At 50.5% G+C, this 18,554-nt stretch overlaps 1 protein-coding gene across 10 annotated transcripts in view; it reads right to left on the bottom strand.

Moving 5' to 3' along the window:
* Mad1l1 (mitotic arrest deficient 1 like 1) overlaps positions 1 to 18,554 on the bottom strand; it is a 352,396-nt gene that overhangs the window by 200,332 nt on the left and 133,510 nt on the right. For 8 of the 10 annotated variants that reach the window (XM_015502048.2, XM_048785331.1, XM_048785332.1 and 5 more), the window contains one exon: positions 9,574 to 9,718. In XM_015502048.2, coding sequence (XP_015357534.1) covers positions 9,574 to 9,718 — 145 coding nt within the window. Of the gene's footprint in view, positions 1 to 8,361; positions 8,516 to 9,573; positions 9,719 to 14,254; positions 14,358 to 18,554 lie in introns of those variants that run through there. The other 2 variants (XM_048785333.1, XM_048785338.1) reach the window with 2 other exon arrangements.

Raw genomic sequence — 18,554 nt, 5'->3', positions numbered from 1 at the left:
CAAGTCCAGGGCTCAGCAACCACTGGTGTGGACCACATGAAGCCAACTATCGCAACTTCTCCTGAGGATGGTGACGGCATCCATGCCAGGAAAAGTGCAGGCTAAGGTGGACCTCGAGGGGGTGGGCTCCAAGTGTAAGCTCCCAATATTGGGTAAATATAAAACAGATAACATAAATAGAATGCAATTCTCCTCCACATCCCCTTTACTCACTTATCTTACAGGAGCACAAACACATGTAAGAGGTGACTTCACTACATTATTTCAGAGGAGAGAGAAGATAATTCATTCAAAAACACTGCAGCAGTGTGTGCCACCTAAACCCCACTGTGCAAAGGACAGTTGAGCAAGGTGCCAGCCAGGCTCTGCAGCCCACACAATCCACAGCACTTCTGCCTTTGCCTGCAACACAGGCCACAGGATAGGGTTCCCAACCCACATTCCTCTTAGGACAGCACTTCAAAGACATTCAGGGCCCCTCCAGCCCAGAATGGTCTGTGGTGTCCAGCTCCCACAGGGCCAGGAAGCTTCCCCTTTCTGCCCTAGCCACACCTTGACTTCTCCACACACAAGGAGAGACCAGTTGCATTCCTGCAAGTTGGAAAAGAATCATGGGATCTCACACAGCCACAGCTTGGGAGAATCCCAGAGATCTGAAAGGACATTTTCCGCACCTTATGGAAAAAGGAGGCCCAAAACCCACCCTGGCATCTGCCAGGAAGGTGTGTGACGCAGCAATGACCATAAGCATGTCTGCACCACCTGCCGCTGGCAGAACAATGTTCTGGACTCCACAAAGGAAAGCCCATCTTGAACTCCCTGGAGAGGACCCCTTGCACTTCCCGCCTGGGTATTCTCGAGTTCGCCTGGCAGCCTCCACCCCACATTTAGCTGTTCCCCACTTGGCGGCTGCCTTGCTTGCTTACTTACTTACTCAGCGGCTGCCTCTGCTGACCAGTCTTATCTGTGCCTCAGCCCCCCTTAAAGATTTGACACCAGTCATGATGTGCACTGCAGAAGAAGCACCACCCTGCCCAGGTCTCTCCCTGGCCTCTTGAGCAGACACTGGGTCAAGGCTCCTCTGCTCTGGATAGAGTTGCAGGGCACGGCGCTGTGGGCCATGTGACCCTTCCAGAGCAGTGGTCTTGACACCATAGGATAATCACTGATGTTTGAGAGCAGTTCTCTAGCTTACTGAGGATATTTTATAGAAATAAGTGTTCCAAGCCTCCCAGCAAGCAGGAAGGACAAAGAGAAGGGAAGGGTCATGATGACCGCTCTCACCTCCAGAGAAGCTGACTCAGGCTAATGGGCTTGCACGACAGGGCAGCCAGTGTAGAGCAGACACTCCCCAGGAAGCACAGCCCAGTTCCCGTGAAACTCCAGGTACCCCAGGCCCCACACACAGGGGTCACGGGGCAGAGTGCACCATGACCAGAGTGATATGCTCTACAGCCACCCTATTAGCAAGAGGTGCCTGACGCCAGGGGCCCAGGGGAAAACACTTGGCAGCATTCTCCAGGACAGGTGTCCCTAGAACCACTCCACCTGAACCAGGGGGTGGGGCCCAGTAGAAAAAAGGAGAGAGACTTCATTTCATTAAACATATTTCTTGCTAAAAGTTAGCTTTTACTGCTTACATTCTATAAATAAGATTCCGCAACCATGTTGTAGAATATTAGGGCACACTGGAAATAGCTCATTTCAAATAAGAAAATGGTTTGTGTTCACCCAGTTCTAGAAGCCAATTTTCAATTGCTTAAAATAGTCATGATATTTTACCAAGGTAATTATACTCTTAGCTATCAGTAACAATTAACTCCTTAGACCAGAGCCGCTTAATAAAGGTCTCAAAAATAAAATTGCGCATTCCAAGCACCGAATATTTAAATGTCAAGCACACCAACAGGCCCCTCAGAGGGGATGCAGACACTGAGAGCCATCAACTGGGCTCCTCCGTAGGCTACATCCAGGTCCTGTTGGTGGTTGGTGTGCTATGCTCTCCCCTCAGGGAGGCGGGTTGGAGGTGCACAGGGCGAGGATGCCTCCCCAGCAAGGCAAGGGAAAGACCAGCCTCCTAAAGAAACCTGAGGCCCATGGCAACCACCTCAGGGAATCATGGAGAGGGGGTACTCCCCAATCACAAGCAAGCCAGGCTGGGGTCTGATGTGCCCAGGTCAGAGTCCTTGGGAGTTGGACATCACCTGTATGAGACACCACACGTCAAAGCACCATACACCCTCCCAGGGCAGCCTGATGAACAGCTTCATCATGCTGGCTGGCAAGACAAATCCCTGCATCCCCGGCCCAGGGGCTACGTGGCGATTAGTATCGATTCATCGCAACATGCCTTGCAGGGACAGTCAGTATAAATAATCAGTCAGTGTCAAGCAATCAATATTTATCTTCCTGCTAACTCAGAGACGCCCATGAACTCAGCATGGGTTGAGGAGGTCAACTTGGACCAAAAGCTTCTCATCTGCTAAGTAGAGGAGAAAATGGAAATTTCCTGCAATGGGAGCCTGAGGTGTGAATGTCAAGGACAGAAACTCCCTAGGAAGCCAGGCACGAGCTTCCAGAGTCCTAAAAGACCCCACTGGGACAATAAGGAGCTCAGACTCCACAGGGGACAGAGATTGAGCCACCCTAGTACCATCAAAAGCAGGTCCTCTTTCTGACCAACTCCCAACCTGAGAGGGGATCTGACCAGCCACCAGAACCAAAGTAACTCTGATAACGTAAACTAGAGGCCACAAATCAGAGCAGAGGTAACACAGAGCCACAGGCCAGATCTGGCCTCCAAGAACAGCTGCAGTCACACAGCTGTTGGGAACACTCCATATATGCATCCAGACTGCTAGCTTTCTGAGAAAATAAGATCCCTCAGGACAACCACATGACCCTCTCCTGCCCAAATGGGTCATACACTCCAACCCTCCCTACCTGGACAGGCCTACTCCCCCAGCCGAGGCAGGCATCTGAGTTTTCAAAATATGACTTTTATATATCTCCCATCCCTAACCCCTGGTATCATTGACAATGACATTCATTCAAATGACATTCATTCAAAGATGCCCATATCCTGTTCTCTCACACCTGTGCCCATGGTTACCTGGCATGACACAGGGAATTTTCAGATACAACTATAGTAACAGACATTCAAGTAGGGAAGTTATCCTGGACATCCAGGCAGGCCAATATAATCCCAGGAGCTCTGAAAAACAGTGCTTTCTCCAGTGAAGACGGGGCTATGACAAGAAGAGAACTGGAGAGGTCTGAAGGCTGGGAGGGTCTTCACCACCCTCTATGGGCTACATGGGCAGGTGGGAAACAGAAGGGCACATTCCAGTAGCCTCCAGGACTGGGATTTGGGACTGCAGACTTATGGCCACAAGAGACTAGATTATGCCAATGACCCTAGTGAGTTCAGAAGCAGGATCCACAGAGCCCCAGGTGAGTGCCCAGCAGGGGCTAAGTCGAAACCCCTGATCATATCATGCAGGTCCTACCAGAGTCCAGAAACCAGCCATGCCTGCCCAGGCCACACAGCTCTCTGATAAATATGTGAGGTCTCCAGCTATGGGGTCTGGAGGTAGCACAGCAATGATGGAAAGTCACACCCCAGTGCCAGAGGAACAGCTGCCTTCCTGCAGCCTCCAGCCCCCAGGGCTTTCTGTCTTGAGAGGAACCAGGACCCTTAGTCCCACAACCCAGCAAGGATTTGCTGAGCTCTGACAAGGCAAGGCAAAGGCAAGGTGAGGGGTGGAAGAAAGACCACTCTAGCCTTCCCAGGAGCCTTCTCCCCCAGTGCCCAGTAGCCACTGATGATCTGGATTCTAGCAAGAGCTCAGAAAGTAAGCCTGTGACCAGTGTCACCCTGTTCACTCCCTTCCCTCCAATCACCATGGCTCTATCTATAATAGCAAAACATGGAGGCAATAAAAGCTAAAAGGCCATGGTGCACCCTACCATGAAATACTACTCAGCAGTGACAAAGGAACACATGATGAACACACAAGAACTCAGGCAGCTCAGGAGGTTATCACACTGTGTAAGAAAAGCCAATTTCTAAAGGGGATGTTCTAATTCCATTTATGTAACATTCTTAAAATGACAGGACTGCAAAAGTAGAAAGCAGATCAGAAGCTGCCAAAGTCAAGTGCTGGGGAAGAGTGAGAGTGACTGGAGAGGATGCAGGCAGGGATGGGGGACAGGCACAGGACACACATGCTGCCAAGACTAAACTCATGTTCTGCTGCCATGCCCTGTGCAGTCCCCAAGTTTCATCATAAGGCTTAAGAATCTGGGGACATTATAACTTTACCCAGTCTGCTTTCCACTTTCAGTACAGTATTCAGTGAAATTTCATGAGCTATCCAACACTTTATTATCGAGCAAGCTTTGTGGAGATCACTCTGCTAGACTGCAGGCCAGTGCAAGTGTCCTGAGCACGTTGAGGCAGGCGGGGCTGAGCGGGGGCTATCAGTAGATGAAGTGTCTTAAATTCATTTTCTGACTCACTGTATTTTCAACTTGCGATAGGTTTATTGGCACACGAGCCCCCTCCTAAGTCAAAAAGCATGTAGTCATGTAAAAGGTAACCATCAGGGGCATGAGGTGACAGATTCAAGAGACTTCTCTGAACTACCTTTGCAACTTCCTATGGACCTACATTTCAAATAAAAATTTAAAAGCCCTCAACTGGGGTTACCACTTGGAACACGGCTACACACTTTCAACCAAGTAAACACAGTGGAAGCCGGGCTTCCTGCTGCTGGGTTGGGCCTATAGAAAAAGGAGGAACCGGAATGGCCCACGGTGGGGCTGGGCCTGAGCAAGTCAAGGACTCCGGTGTGAACTCAGTGAATGTGACACAGATGGTCCCACAGATGCATTCACATGCACACATGCAATTTACACACATCTCCTGGCTCTTCTGGCTGACAGACATCCATTGGTAATACCCAAGTAGCAAGACCCACTTTCCCAATACCAGGCTGCATGAAAACAGCCAGGGACCCCTGGAAAAATGGCTGACTCTATGACTGGGACAGGAAATATACAGGATGAGCCCAGAGCATCTTGCAATGCCAGAAGTAGGACAATGCTCAAAACAAAAACAAAGGCCGAATGTTCTCTCTGATAAATGGATGCTGATCCATAACAGAGAGGGGGGAGACATGGGGGAAAATGGAGGAACTTTGGGCAAAGGGGAAGGAAGGTACTGAGGGTGCATGGGGACAGGAAAGATGATGGAATGAGATGCCCTGGGTACATGTATGATTGCACATATGGTGTGACTCTACATTATGTACAACCCTAGAAATGTAAAGTTGTGCTGCAATTGTGTACAATGAATCAAAACACATTCTGCTATCATATATACCTAATTAAAATTAATTAATTAATTAATTAAGAAAAACTCACACATAAACCCACAATGACATCAAAGGGACCCAGGATTCAACTGAAAGACCCCAGTGCTATGGCCACAGAATAAAGTAGTAATGGATTAAAATCCCAAACCTAAAATAAATGTCCACAAGTCCATCTGATATAATAAATGAGGGAGAAGAGACAAACTCCTCATTATGGTTAGGATATAAGGTGTTCCCCAAAAGCTCCTGGTAATGCAGGAATGTTCAGAGGTGAAGTGACTGGACTGTGGGAGTTGTAGCCGAATCAGCCCATCCTAGTTTGAATGGACTGACGGGGTGATAACTATAAGCTGGTGGGGGTGGCTGGAGAAGGAGTGTCATTGTGAGCATGCCCTGGAAGAGCTCATCTTCCCTGCAGCCCTTCCCCTTCCTGCTCCACTTCCTGGCCCCTATGAGCTAAGAAAAGCTCCTCTACCACATCCTTTCCCCATGATGTGCTGCCTCACTTTGGGCCCAGAGCAATGGAGTTGGCTGTCTATGTACTGAACCTCTGATTCTGTAAGCCAAAATAAATTTTTCCTCCTCTAAGTTGTTCTTGTGAGGTATTCTGGTCATAGCAATGCAAAAGCTGGCTGAAACACCACCCAGGCTAAAGAATTCTAAATAACTTAGATAGAGACATCTGCCCTCAAGGAGAGAGTGTCAACTCCCAACCCCTTAGGTGGGGGCAATGCACACTGACCTCTTTCTAAAAAACGCAGGTAGAAACTGGGAAACAGGAACTTGACATAGGAGAAGCCTGTCAAACCAGACCTCATCAGGGGCTTGAGGCCACCATCATGAGTGGCAAGTCACACTGACAGCATGTCCCCTTGACATGATGTGTTGAGAATGAAATTTTACCTCTTTTTCCCAAACCCACAAAAACTGGTAATCATGAGAAAAACAGCAGGTAAATCCCCAAAGAGGAACACACCTCCAAATTGCAAGGGTCACCAGAAACAACGTCTGTAAAACTGTCACAGCCAAGAGGACCCCAAGGAGATATGGGGAGTAAATGTCACATGGTGGTATCTTAGATGGGATCCTAACAGAGAAAAAAGACATTACAAATGGATTAAGAGACTCTGAATAAAGTATTCATCTTAGTTAATAATAATGTATCAATACCAGTTAATTATATCAAACATGTCATACTAACATAAAGTGTTACTAGGGGATACTGGATATAGGGAATTCTCTGAATTCTTAATTTTTCTGTAAATCAAAAATCTTAATTTTTCTGTCAATCAAAATGTTCTTGTCATGTATAACTAAAAGGAACAAATAAAAAAAATTGGAAAGGAAACTGTTCTAAAAACTGAAGTTGCCTGGGTAAGCAGGTACGCACACATACAGCCCAAGTAAGCAGGTGCACACACAGAGCTTGCAACACAGCCTGCCCTGGTATTGCTCTAAGCTCCCCTGCCTACCACCTACAGCAGAGAGTGAGCAGCAAGTAAGTGGTAGCCGCAGTCCTTGGCTGGGAAAGTTGTCAGAGGGGTGCTGGGCCATGCCAAGGGGCCCTTGAAAGCATGGTGGAAGGTCATGGGCGGCTCAGGATTAACTAAAAAGACTTGGTAGAGAACAAAGTGAAATCCAACCAGGCCAAACTCCCACCAGTGTGACTTCCGCATACTAAACATACCTGACAGACATGTGCTATGCTCTGAATGTTTGTGCCTTCCACAAATTCCTGTGCTAGCTCCAAGTGATGGCATTAGGAAGAGGTGCTTAGGTCATGGGGGTGCACCCTCAGGAATGGGATCAGTGCCCTTATAGAAGAGGCTCCAGAGCACCCCTTCTGCCAAGAGAGGAACAGACAGAGGCTCTGTGAACTGCAGCAGTCCTCACCCAGGTCATTCGAGCGCCCTGCTCTTGGTTTTGCAGCCTCTGGAACTGTGAGCAATCATTACTGGAGATGTGTAAGCCCCCAGCCCATGCTATTTTGTTACAGCACCTGGAAAAACTGAAACATCTTCCCAAAGCCGCCTCTGCTCTCGAGGGCTGTGGACGCCTCCCCAGCTCATAGCCATGACTCCCAAAGTTTACTCCATTTCCTCACTGGCTATGTGTGCAAGGCTCTATCTCCTGGATCTGAGTCCCATAGAGCCTCCCTTGGGAGGGGACAATGGGCTTTGTTGTCAGGGCCTCGAAATAGCTGCCCAAGTGAGAATGGGTAAGCTACGCACCCACTCACTATGGTCATGTTCCAAGGGCCCTGGGGCCATCCTGCAGAGAGGGGAAACTGAGACCCAGAGAGACTGAGAGGTGGTTTTGAGATCCCAGGGAAAAGCCAGGCTCCCAGACCTGAGTTCCCACTCCCCATGCCACAGGAAGGTTGCCTGGTCAAGGTGCCCACCAAACAACCACACAGCCTGGCTCCCCCATCCCACTCTGAGGGCCCAAAGCCCCTCAATAGCCAGCACTGCCTGGGCAGCCCATGCTATGCACCCCCTGTTGCAGGGACTGAGGGAGCCCACTCCCACGGCTGCTGGACCAGGTGTTCATCTTGGCCTGTCTCCACATATCTGTATGCAGACCCCAGCAGCATCTTTTAGATGATGAACCTCCTTCCTCTCCCCTGGTCTACACATGCTCTCATGAACAGTAAATCCCTCAGGTCTGCACGTTAACTTCACACCAGGTAACTCCTCCCGCGTCCTCGCAGCAGTGTTTTCAGAAAGCTAGCAGGAAGGGGCGGGTGCCAGTGAGCATTATCACTGCTGCCTCATTCCCACTGGACTAAATCCTGTGAGGCCGGTTGGCCATGTAGTCACATCACAGGCACCTCATACTGACACCAGTGGACAAACGTTGGACGTTTGAAAAGAAGGGAGGGTGCCCTGGGAGGCTGCAGAATGGCTACCCAAGATCTGAGTGCCTTCTCTCAAGGAGCAAGGTCTTGGTTTGAGCTACCTATGAAGACACTTTGGGAACTCACCTCCCTGGGATCCACCTGCAAGGCCAGGGCTCCCAAGTTAGCCCCTGGAGCTGAAGAGAGGGTCTGGCCTCCACTCAAGTCCTGGGAAGCTCTCCATGATGCCAAGACAAACATGAGGTCTTCTTTGCACAGATATCTAGGTGCTGCCAAGAAGCGAGCAGAGGCGGCCAGGGAACAGCAGCATGTAGCCGCTGAAATATGACTCGTTTCCTGAAAGCTTCATAAGCAGGAGGTTCCAGAGATAAAGAACCTGGCTTTATCTGGATCACTAGACATGATCAAGAGCTGGCAGACACTGTTCAGGCACGGCTTCTGGTACTTCCTGGGCACATCCCCTTTCCTGGGGCAGAGTGGGGGGCCAACACAGCTCCCTCTGCCCACTTGACAGCAGTGTGGACAGGTGGGGAGTCTCTGCCCAGCAATCTGATGCCCCACCCTTACACAGAGTGTGCTTGGGGACAGATTTGGCCTTTTTCTTCCTTGCCTTTTGAAATTTCAATGTCCATGGCAATGTTTTATTAAATAATACTCACCAAAAACCATTTGTGCCTGAGTAACATTGGCTTAACCCACCAGATGTTGGAACCCCTCAGGCAAGAACAATTAGAAAAGGCACAGGAGCCAGACAGAACCACTGAGCGGGAAAAACAAGTGTGTCCCATCCTGCACAGCTGGAAACAGGGGACCAGCCTCATTCTACACCCAAGACCAAAAAGCCCACTTCAGTTTCCTCTACACTTATAGACAGTGAAGGATGGGAAGGCTGCCTTGCCCACTGGGTCTCAAGGATGCTGACCCCAGTCAGGGCCCTGCAAAAGACCAGCGATTACACAAAAGGCTCCACCAGGGTGTGGCACCAGGCCAGGTGACACGGGTTGCTAGAGAGAGACTGCGAAAAGCAAGACCCCCTGGAAATACAGGATTGAGGAGACCCTGGCATTCCAAGGACTTTCCTGACATTTCGGGGTAAGAGCACACAGCCTAACCAAACTGCCTGATCAAGCTGCCAAGATGCATCCTCTTTGGCAGAAGGTTTGTGCTGCCCACGGCCTGTGGTTTCCAGGCAGTGGCATGCTATGCTATTCAAGACATGAGGGCATAGACCACTGGCAGCAGCCACGCAAAAGCCTGCACGAAGGTGTGGTGCCAGAGAGAAAAGGACAGGTGTGCAAGTGGTGGGGCAGGCCTGGCCGCACTTCAGTGGACCTGTACCTTGGTCAGCAACAGAACACGCTTCTGGAGCCTCCGGGCCAGTGCCTCATGGGTCTCCCGCTTCTTCCTCTCCTCTAGCAGCTGGCTACTGACTTGCCGGACCTCCTCCTGGAGCTGCTGCTGGGCCTTCTCCAGTCCCCGGGCACTGTGCAAGGAAGACAAAAGGGGAGTGATAAGGCCTGATGTGACCACCCCAAGGCCCTGGGATGAGTCCCCACAGCGAGCCCCACCAGGATGCCCTAAAATAGAGCTGCACGTGCAGCCGCCTCGCTGTCATTTCCTCACTCCTGAATAGCTACTTAACGCCTTTCAGGAGTTTCTGGATTTCAAATAGACGCCCAGGGTGATCCCAGCACACGGCAGGAGGGGGAGGGAAGCTCAACTCCACACACAATGGGAAAAATTGTCAGCCACGCAGCGCTTCAGGACGGGACTTCTGAATGAGCTAAATTGCCAGCACAAGCACTTCCCATGCGAATCACAGTTGGCACAGATGTGCAGCATGGAGGGGGCTGCACAGTCCCTAAGACTTTCTGCCCATCAAAACCCTCACGGCCACACACTGGGCCTATAGTGTGGGAGAGACCCCAGGGTGCAGCCAGGCTGAGCCCTCTCCCTGCCTCTGTGCGGCCAGCTGATGTTTCCTGCCTGTCTCCAGCTTCAACATCCCCCTTCCCTTTGCATCCCCACAGCCTCTGTCCCCTCGTGTCTCCCCAGCATCATACCACCTCCAGATGGCCTTCTGGTCCATCCTCTGGCAACACATCTCTTCAGACCAGAGAAGGCAGGAGCTCTCCAAGCAGAGGCCAACCTCCCAAAGTGTGCTTGGGAGAGCCATGACCCCTGATCTCTCAATGCCACCAACTCCCCCACAGCCATGCCCAGCACAGGCATGAAGCTGGCTGGTCCTTCAGAGGCCGGCTCAGGACCCTGGTGAATGCTGTCAGCACCAGGGAACTCCAGCCAATGCTTAAAGGTTCCTAAGATCCACTAGGGAGGGACAAGCAATGGTCATGATTAAGGGAGTGAGTGAGGCAGGGCCAGTGCACCAGGAGGGCACATTAGCATGTGAAGAGGGAGCAGGGTTTATCTCCTTCACTGGCAAAGATCTCTTTCCAAAGAAAATCCTAACCAATCCTTGAAAATAAAACATGAACAGGATGATAGGGTTCTCATATAAGGTAACATTCATATCATTTATGAGAGGTGACAATAAGAATGATGGGGCCACTTGGAAATTTTGAAATTTGGGGATGGGCTGTGAAGGACATCTGCAGTCTGAGATTATCCTTGGCATCCAATTATTTCTATTTGCTTTGATTACATGATTTCAAGGAAACCTTAACTCACAAGGGTGGTAGATAACGATTTCTTTAGAGGTGGTCTCTACTGCAAATTTTTTCTCTTTCACATGAATGAGTACTTACTGGATTTTCTAAATTATAATTTAGTAAAATTCTTTAAGCAGCAGAAATATAACTCAAAAGTGAATGTGAATCAAAGATTTACGGAACTTTCTAAGGGATCTGGTAGCGGCCTTAGTCCCGTTGAGTGTGGCAGGGAACACTGGTCTAGGGTGCCTGGGACAAGCCAACCAGAGGCCTGCAAGACCATGGAAGCTGGAACCAAGGCTCAGAATCAAGATGCTGGCATTTCATTCAATAAGCCCACTCGGAAAGCCTGGCACTGATCTCTACTCCAAATGCAGAGTCAACCACTGCCACCTGCACCTCTAGGTGCTCCATAACCAAAGCCACAGAATAAAACAAGTGCAATTATTCACTGGAAACAGATATATTAAGAGGCTATTTTGAGTTCCAGTCCAATTTAAAACTATTCATAGACCAATTTAATAATCAAGAACTGTGAAATCGACTCTCGAATCATTGAATTCAGGTGGGGAGGTTCACAAGCACCTTAAATCACTGCTCCAAAGTGGGTAATTTAATTAGAAGAATGGTAGCATTCGATCTGCTGTTTGAAGAGTCATATACACAGAGGAAGGAATGTGGCGATGCGTCTGTAAGGTGACAGGGCACAGCACAACACTGGATAGGGTTGAGGGGTAAGAAAACACTCTGAGAAGCTGTCCTTAGCACAAGGGGGTTAGTGTAGGCTTGAAAAGAGAGTGACAAATCCCACGTCCTACACACTAGAAGCACAACATCATCATATCTGTGGGGAGAGCTGGGCCCTCCCCACCCACTGCAGTTGCAAAGGGACACGAGGCCATGCCATATCTGCTATTCTTTTGTGACCCTAAGAACCTGTGCTTGGTGCAACAGAGTCATGTTGCAGGACTGGGCACCAGGAACCCAGTACCAAGTCTGAGCCAGATACCAACATGACATAGATAGGCCCCAGCCACTATAGGGAGGAGAGCACACCAGGCATGGAGATGCCCTGACCCAAGCCTTCTGCCCAGATCCAAGATTCCCAAGTACACAGCAGCTGCAGGCAGTGGCAGGAGCTGTGCTCCATGGCCCCCACAAGAGAGAACGGGGCCTCTAAGGGGTAGGGTGTGACACCCAGGTTGGAAAAGCTCACTCACCAGGTCACAAAGAAAATCCATGCTCTCTCAAGAGCAAAATGCATTTCCTCAAGTGAGAAGGAAAAGAAATAAGCCGGAAGAATACTCAGTCCTACAAGAGACTCTAGTAGGCAAGACAGCACCAACTGCAGCCCACTGCCCTGACCGTGGCAGGGGAGATGAGACCTCTGAGAGCCACCAGATTGGGCACAATCACGGTTCCACATCTATTGGGCAGTTCCCAGGGCAGTTATCTGGTTTCCAAATTTTCCAAGAGATAAACATAGACTTAAAAACCCCACTTCAGCAGGTGATAGGGAGACTGAGTTTCTGAGTACTCTGCAGAACCTCGCTGGGGGTCAGGAGCACTAGAAAAACAAGAGGCATTGAACATCCAAGGGCCTGCCTCATGGACTCCACCCACATGGATCACATGCACAAGAGTTTACTAATGCAATGTACAGTTAACCAGACATAAACTGGGTGATAGAGGGCAAAAGGAACAATCCAAAGACTGTGGGAGGCAACAACTGGACAGCTATGATTCCTTGGACTTCATGACAAAAGGGAAAGACTGAAATAATTAAAATCTGGAAACCTCAGAAGAGGGCCCCGTGGTATAGAGCATTGATGGTGTCTGAGCCAGGTGGGAGCCCTGCAGGGTCTGGGCCCAGGCCTCTGAAGAGGGCCAAGCTTGCAAAGGCTGCTGCTACTGAGCTCTGGAAAAACTGAAGACTGGATACAGCTGCTGTGTGGTGATAAGGAAGTGTCTGAAGGAGAGGAAGGTGGCCACAGGCAGGACAAGCCAAGGGCAGGGTGCCGGCGCCGGCCCGGCCCCGGCCCCTCCCCTCCCCCTCCCCCAGTCTGGCCATATCTCTCTAGTACCCACTATGGGCTGACAGTCAGACAGTTGCAGAGGGCTGCAGGTCCCAGCACTGCAAGATGGAACACAGAGAGGGGACTCTAACCGAGAGGGGACTTTGCAACTGGCAGCGGTGAAGACAGAAAAAATGAGTGCTGTTTTCTCACATCAAGAGGCATCCTGGAAGGTACTGAAGGCACAGAGGCAAAGGAAGGAAGGGCACCACGTGTGGGTGGCAGGAGAAGGGCAGGCAGGAGGTGGTATTCACATCAGGAAGCGTTCCAGCCCAGCAGCAGCGCTGCAGAAGTAGGAGCCCCTGCAGGACTCACGGCCCAATAGGAGGTAAGTGAGGATCAGAAGGGAGACACAGGGCAGACAGGGAGGGGCCTACACAAAGACTCAAGAGGATGAAAGGGAGCAAAGTCAGAAAGTAGGGACAGCCCTTTTGGGGCCTTTGCTAGGCCACAGAGGTGAGCCAAAACTAGGTCAGTAGAGGGCATAGGCAAGAAGAGATGGGCTCTTGCTTATAAAACAGAAAACAGTGTGGAAGAGTGTTGTTCACGTGTTCCAGGGGCCGGTCCTGTCGAAGCAGGAAGAGGCAGAGTACTGTGGGCAGTGAAGGGACAATTTCGCCTGAAGGCCCAAGACAATGAGAAGGACTAAAATATGGTGAAAAGAGGGAGGTTGGCCCCTCCTCAACACACACACAGAGCCCAAAGGCTCCCAAGCAAGTTTCTCAAAGTGCTACTGAACCCAAGGATGCAGGTGGGTGGGACAGTAACCCTGGATCAGAACAAGACCTCTCCGTTCTGTCCCACAGGCTCTCTGAGGGCCTCGCTGGCTCAGAAGCCACTGGGTGACCAAATCCCACAGCACTAACCCACACCAGTTCCCAGGCTGCGGGTCCATCCCCATTGGGAAGCTCCCTCTGTTCACGCTCAGCCTTTCTTCTAAGGGAAGAAGAGAGCACTCATAAAAAATTAAACTTCTAGCTCCATGCCAAGCTGAACTCTAAGGTCAGCAGTATTTCCATGAGCCTTTGGGAGTTCAAAACAAAGCTCTTGGTGCTTCAAGGAGAAGCTGGGCATGTTTATCGATCGCTGCCTTTTTGAGGCGGCATCTAGTGAGAGAAACAGTCCATGCTTTTGAGAAGCCATCTTTGTAAGTGGCAGGCCACTGCAGTCCACTTTTATGAAGTCTTCATCAGAAACTCAGGCTAAGAATATCCACTTGAAGGAACAAGGAAAGGACACAAGAGACTCCAGAGTGGCAGGAGACATTTTCACAACCTTCTCCAAGAGACTGCTGGCTGCGCTTCTTCCCTTGCTCGGCCCAGCGTGTCACCAGCTCTGCTGTCTGTCTTCTCACAGCTCCAGCCCGGCAGCCCAAGCACTAACAGGGCAAAGAAAGGACATGTGTGCAAACAGACACTGAGATTCCTAGACAACATGGCCACCACGAGGGACTGCCTCTGAAAAGGAGCAGGGCAGGCGGTACAGTGCATCCTGCATGCTTGGAATGAGTGAGGGGCTGCACGGTCACAGTGCCTGAGCCCTGCCTGGTGTGCAAACCCAGGGGCACAAAGGTGCCTCAGTAGCCACAACCAGTCCCAAAGCCAAAACAAGAACTCTGAACTAAGCACCACCCCTATAATGGACTGAATTTATCTGTGTCCCCAAATTCATATTTTGAATCTAAATCCCAACATGACAGTGTTTGGAGGTGTAGCCCTGGACAACTAGGTCACAAGGGAAGAATCCTCATGCTGGAATGAGTGTTCCTATAAGAAGTCCCCTGCCTCCCCATCTCCACTCTCTCGCTGTGAGAACACAGTGAGAAACACTGAACCAGGATGACAGCTCTCGCCAGGCACTAGTGATCTTCAGGGGCCAAGGACTTTTCAGCTCCAAAAATGAGAGAAACGAATGTTTATTGTTTGAGTCCCAGACTCTGGTACTTTTGTGATGGGGACCTGAATTCATTACAACCACCTTCTCATCCATAACACCTGGACAAGAGCTGACACAGGAAGCTTTCTGATGGCTGCTCAAACATTTCCCTGACAGCGTGTGCCAATCTGTGGGTGGTCTCCAATCGGTTAAGTTACAAATATAATTGCATGGGTACATTGTTTTCAGTAATTGCTCTTTTGCATAAAACTCTGCAGGAAAATATTGATAAAATTTAATTCAAACTGTTGCAAAGCCCTTAAAAACACCTTTATTCTTAGTCATGGACACAGATCAAAATCCACTAACAGTCCTACTATCATGGACAATAATGTACCAATAAAAAATATGGAAAAGACTACTAATACTTAAATTAGGAGAAAAAATGCCCACCAAGAGGACTGTGGATGGAGTTCAATGGTAGACTGCTTGCCTAGCATGCTTGAGTCCCTGCATTCACTCCCCAGCACCACAAAATATAAAAACAACAAACAAAAAAGAAAAAAACAGTAACACAAGTGATTTTTGGCATTCTCCTTTTTGCAAATGGGTAAATGCAGACCCACATGACTGAGTCACCTGAGTCAGGCCACTGTGTCCCCAACAGGAAACAGCAACTGCTTGCCCTCCACAGCCTCTCGGTACTCTGTGGATGACCAAGTCCTGGAGCACCACGGCAGTGATGGCAACAGCCAGAGTCAGCCCAAGTCAAGCCACCCACCAACTGGTGCCATGCCATATGCCTACCTCAGGGATAAAATGCCCCAATCTCCCAGGCCATGCAAGGGTGCTGACCTACCCCAGAGCCAGGCCTCTGGGCTGGATGTGTTGCACTGTTACCTACACAGTCCCCACTGTGCAGAGGAGGAGCAGGGCACTATGACATGGCTCCCTCCCAGCACATCAGGAAATCTCCAGAAGCTGAAAGAAATTCTAGAACTCTGCTTGTCTAGTGAGTAGAAGAATCAAGCTGGGAAGAATCATAGGCAGGATTAGGAAATGGAAGACAGGGTGAGGGCCAGCTGGTCCCACAAATGAACTAAACCTGGAGTGTGTGCCAGGCCCCCACCCTGGGCCCAGAAGACAGCTGCACACTCCATCAAGATGGGCACTGACAGATAAGAGGATGTCAGAGTCTAATAGACAGTGAGCTGATCAGCAGTCCAATGGGATGGGGCGCCATGATGCTCTGAGGCAGCAGACAAGACCCCAGAACCACCGTCTGCCAATGGAGCTTGAAAGGGGCAAAGACAAATAAGCCTAGTCTCAGTGAAGTGAGAAAAGGGTGCTAGGGGATCCCCCCAACAACTGAGGAAAGGGCAAAGGAACAGTGAACACAGATAAGAGCAGAGAGGACTGCCTGCGGTGTCGGGGATGCCTGCTCCAGGTGGTCTGCAAAAGCAGACCAGGCAAAAGCAACGGAAGACAACAGCTCAGTTACAAGGGGCGAGAAATCTCACACTCAGAGCCCTCCAAGGTGAAAAGACTACTTGGTGAGAATTTCTCCCAACAAAGAGACCACTGTGGCTAGCCAAGCACTAGCAGCGGGGCCCCAAAGAGAATCAATGATGACCAGATTTCAGATGACTTACTTAAGATTTCCAGGTGAACCTGGGCTTTATTTCTGGCTGGTGTAGCCTGAAAAACAAGTAACACATGGACAGGAGACTAAACATTCTGCAAAATAGGAGAAAGAAGCTGATCATACCCTTTCCAGGTGGGCACTCGCCTGGAGATGGAGTAAGGAGCTCCCTTTCTCCAGCTGCCTCCAAAAGAAGTTTTAGTTTCCAAGTTACTGTCAATAAAGAATAGGTCACAGCACCCAGCACAGAGGAGCTCCTAAGTACTATGGGCAGTAGGAGCCAGTGGCCCAAGTGTGCCCTGCAAGAGGTCTCAGGGCAGTCAGGAAAGCAGGGCTGCACTCCCCACAGTCCTGCCCTGTCCTCGCTGTTAAGGCAATCCACAGACAACTGACCCAGAGTCACGGCGCCCTCCTTTTGGCAGCAGACAGGAGGGAGACCAGAGGTTTCTATGGACCACAGTCCAAGGAAGGGCAAAGCCCATCCAGAGCATGTCCAGATCAGTGCCTTTGAAAGAAGCAATTAGAGTAGAGAGAAAGCGAAGGATAAATGTCTGAACAGTGCTCTCTAGACAGGAATTCCTACCCAGGCCAGCACAAAGCCCAGATAGCCAGAAGGAGGTAGAAATGGGCTTGGTATCTGGGGAAGAGCGGAGCCCAAAGCAAGGACTCCAGGCTCCCACTTAGGGAAATATCACCCAGTCCATGTGCTGGGGAGAGGACCCCCCAGGGCCTGCTTGTCCTCGAATCTTCCCATCCCTGTGAAGGGATCGACACTCACCAAGCCCCACCAGGCAGCACCAAGGAGCCTCCCTGAGCTTCCCTTCCCTACCACATCCAGGGTACAGTGAAGCCTCCAGAGAACATTCAGAGCCAAGCTCCATTCCAGGCTGGGGTGTGACTACTCCACGGCCTCCTGGCTGCCATCCCTGCCCTCATGGACCCCACTCATCCTCCTAGCCACCAAATCGACCCTGAAATGTAAACTCAGCACAGTCTCGTCCCTGGAGCCCCTCCATGACTCCTGCAGGAGCACCAGGTCAGGTAAGCCCGCCTCCCCCAGCTGCTTCCCAGGCACCATGGCCACACTCCCTATCCACACATTCATGCCTGTCACCTCAGGCTTTGGGTGGCTGTGCATGCATCCTAGAGAACTCTCTCACCTGATGCCCCCATCAGACAAGCACCTTCCTGCCTACCACCTAGTTTAAGTCACCTTTACTATTTGATCTCATGGCCCCTGTTCTTTCCCCCATGTCATGACTTGCCATATTAACACACATTTATGTGCTTAATGCCTTCCTGCCCTCCTGCATGCCAAGAGGGCAGAGGTGGCAACTGTTCAGATCCCTACTCCATGTCCAAGTGCCGTGCAGAGTGGCTCTTCAACAAATCCCTGTTGTTTCAGTTCATACTGACGACAGGCCACCTCTAAGAAGTGGAATCATGGAATGAAGCCTGTAGCACCTCACCGAATACTAGGCTGCTCATGGACATGCCAAGGCTGAGGAGACAGAGTTCCGGGGCTTCAAGAGGACAGTGCAGACAGCAGGTGTTATGGAATTTACAGCCCATTTGGGGAACAGCAGCAGGAATATGTCGGGTGGCTCCAGGTGAGGGCACAGTGGGAAAGCAGGAAGCATTCTGCACAGGGTTCTTGGGGCAGAGGACAGCAGGCAGGCCTAGGAGGCTGGCAGGGGCTGAGGAAAACTGTCCACTGGATGCACCTGGCCTGGGCCTGGAGGAATCCTCCAATTCTGACAGAGAGCACTGTCTGCCAGGACAACCTCCCATACCACATGCACATGCTTGAGAGTATGCTGAGTTTACATTTCAGGAAATGCAAGCAGCCATGTTTACAGGGGCTGAAAGGAGCAATACAGCAGACGAGACCCCAGAACCCCTGTCTGCCGCTGGAGCTTGAAAGGGGCAAAGACAAAGGTAGTAAAATTTTAGATGGAGCACAGACCAGGCAAAGGTTTCCAGAGGGCAAAGACAGCACTGTACTGCTGCCAAGCTCCTAAACCCCTTCCCTGCCACGGCAGAAGGTCGTGGGGGGGG

This window comes from Marmota marmota, unplaced genomic scaffold (assembly GCF_001458135.2).
Source record: "Marmota marmota marmota unplaced genomic scaffold, marMar, whole genome shotgun sequence".
NCBI classification, from domain to species: domain Eukaryota; kingdom Metazoa; phylum Chordata; class Mammalia; order Rodentia; family Sciuridae; genus Marmota; species Marmota marmota.
This window is presented reverse-complemented; position numbering and strand designations above follow the sequence as displayed.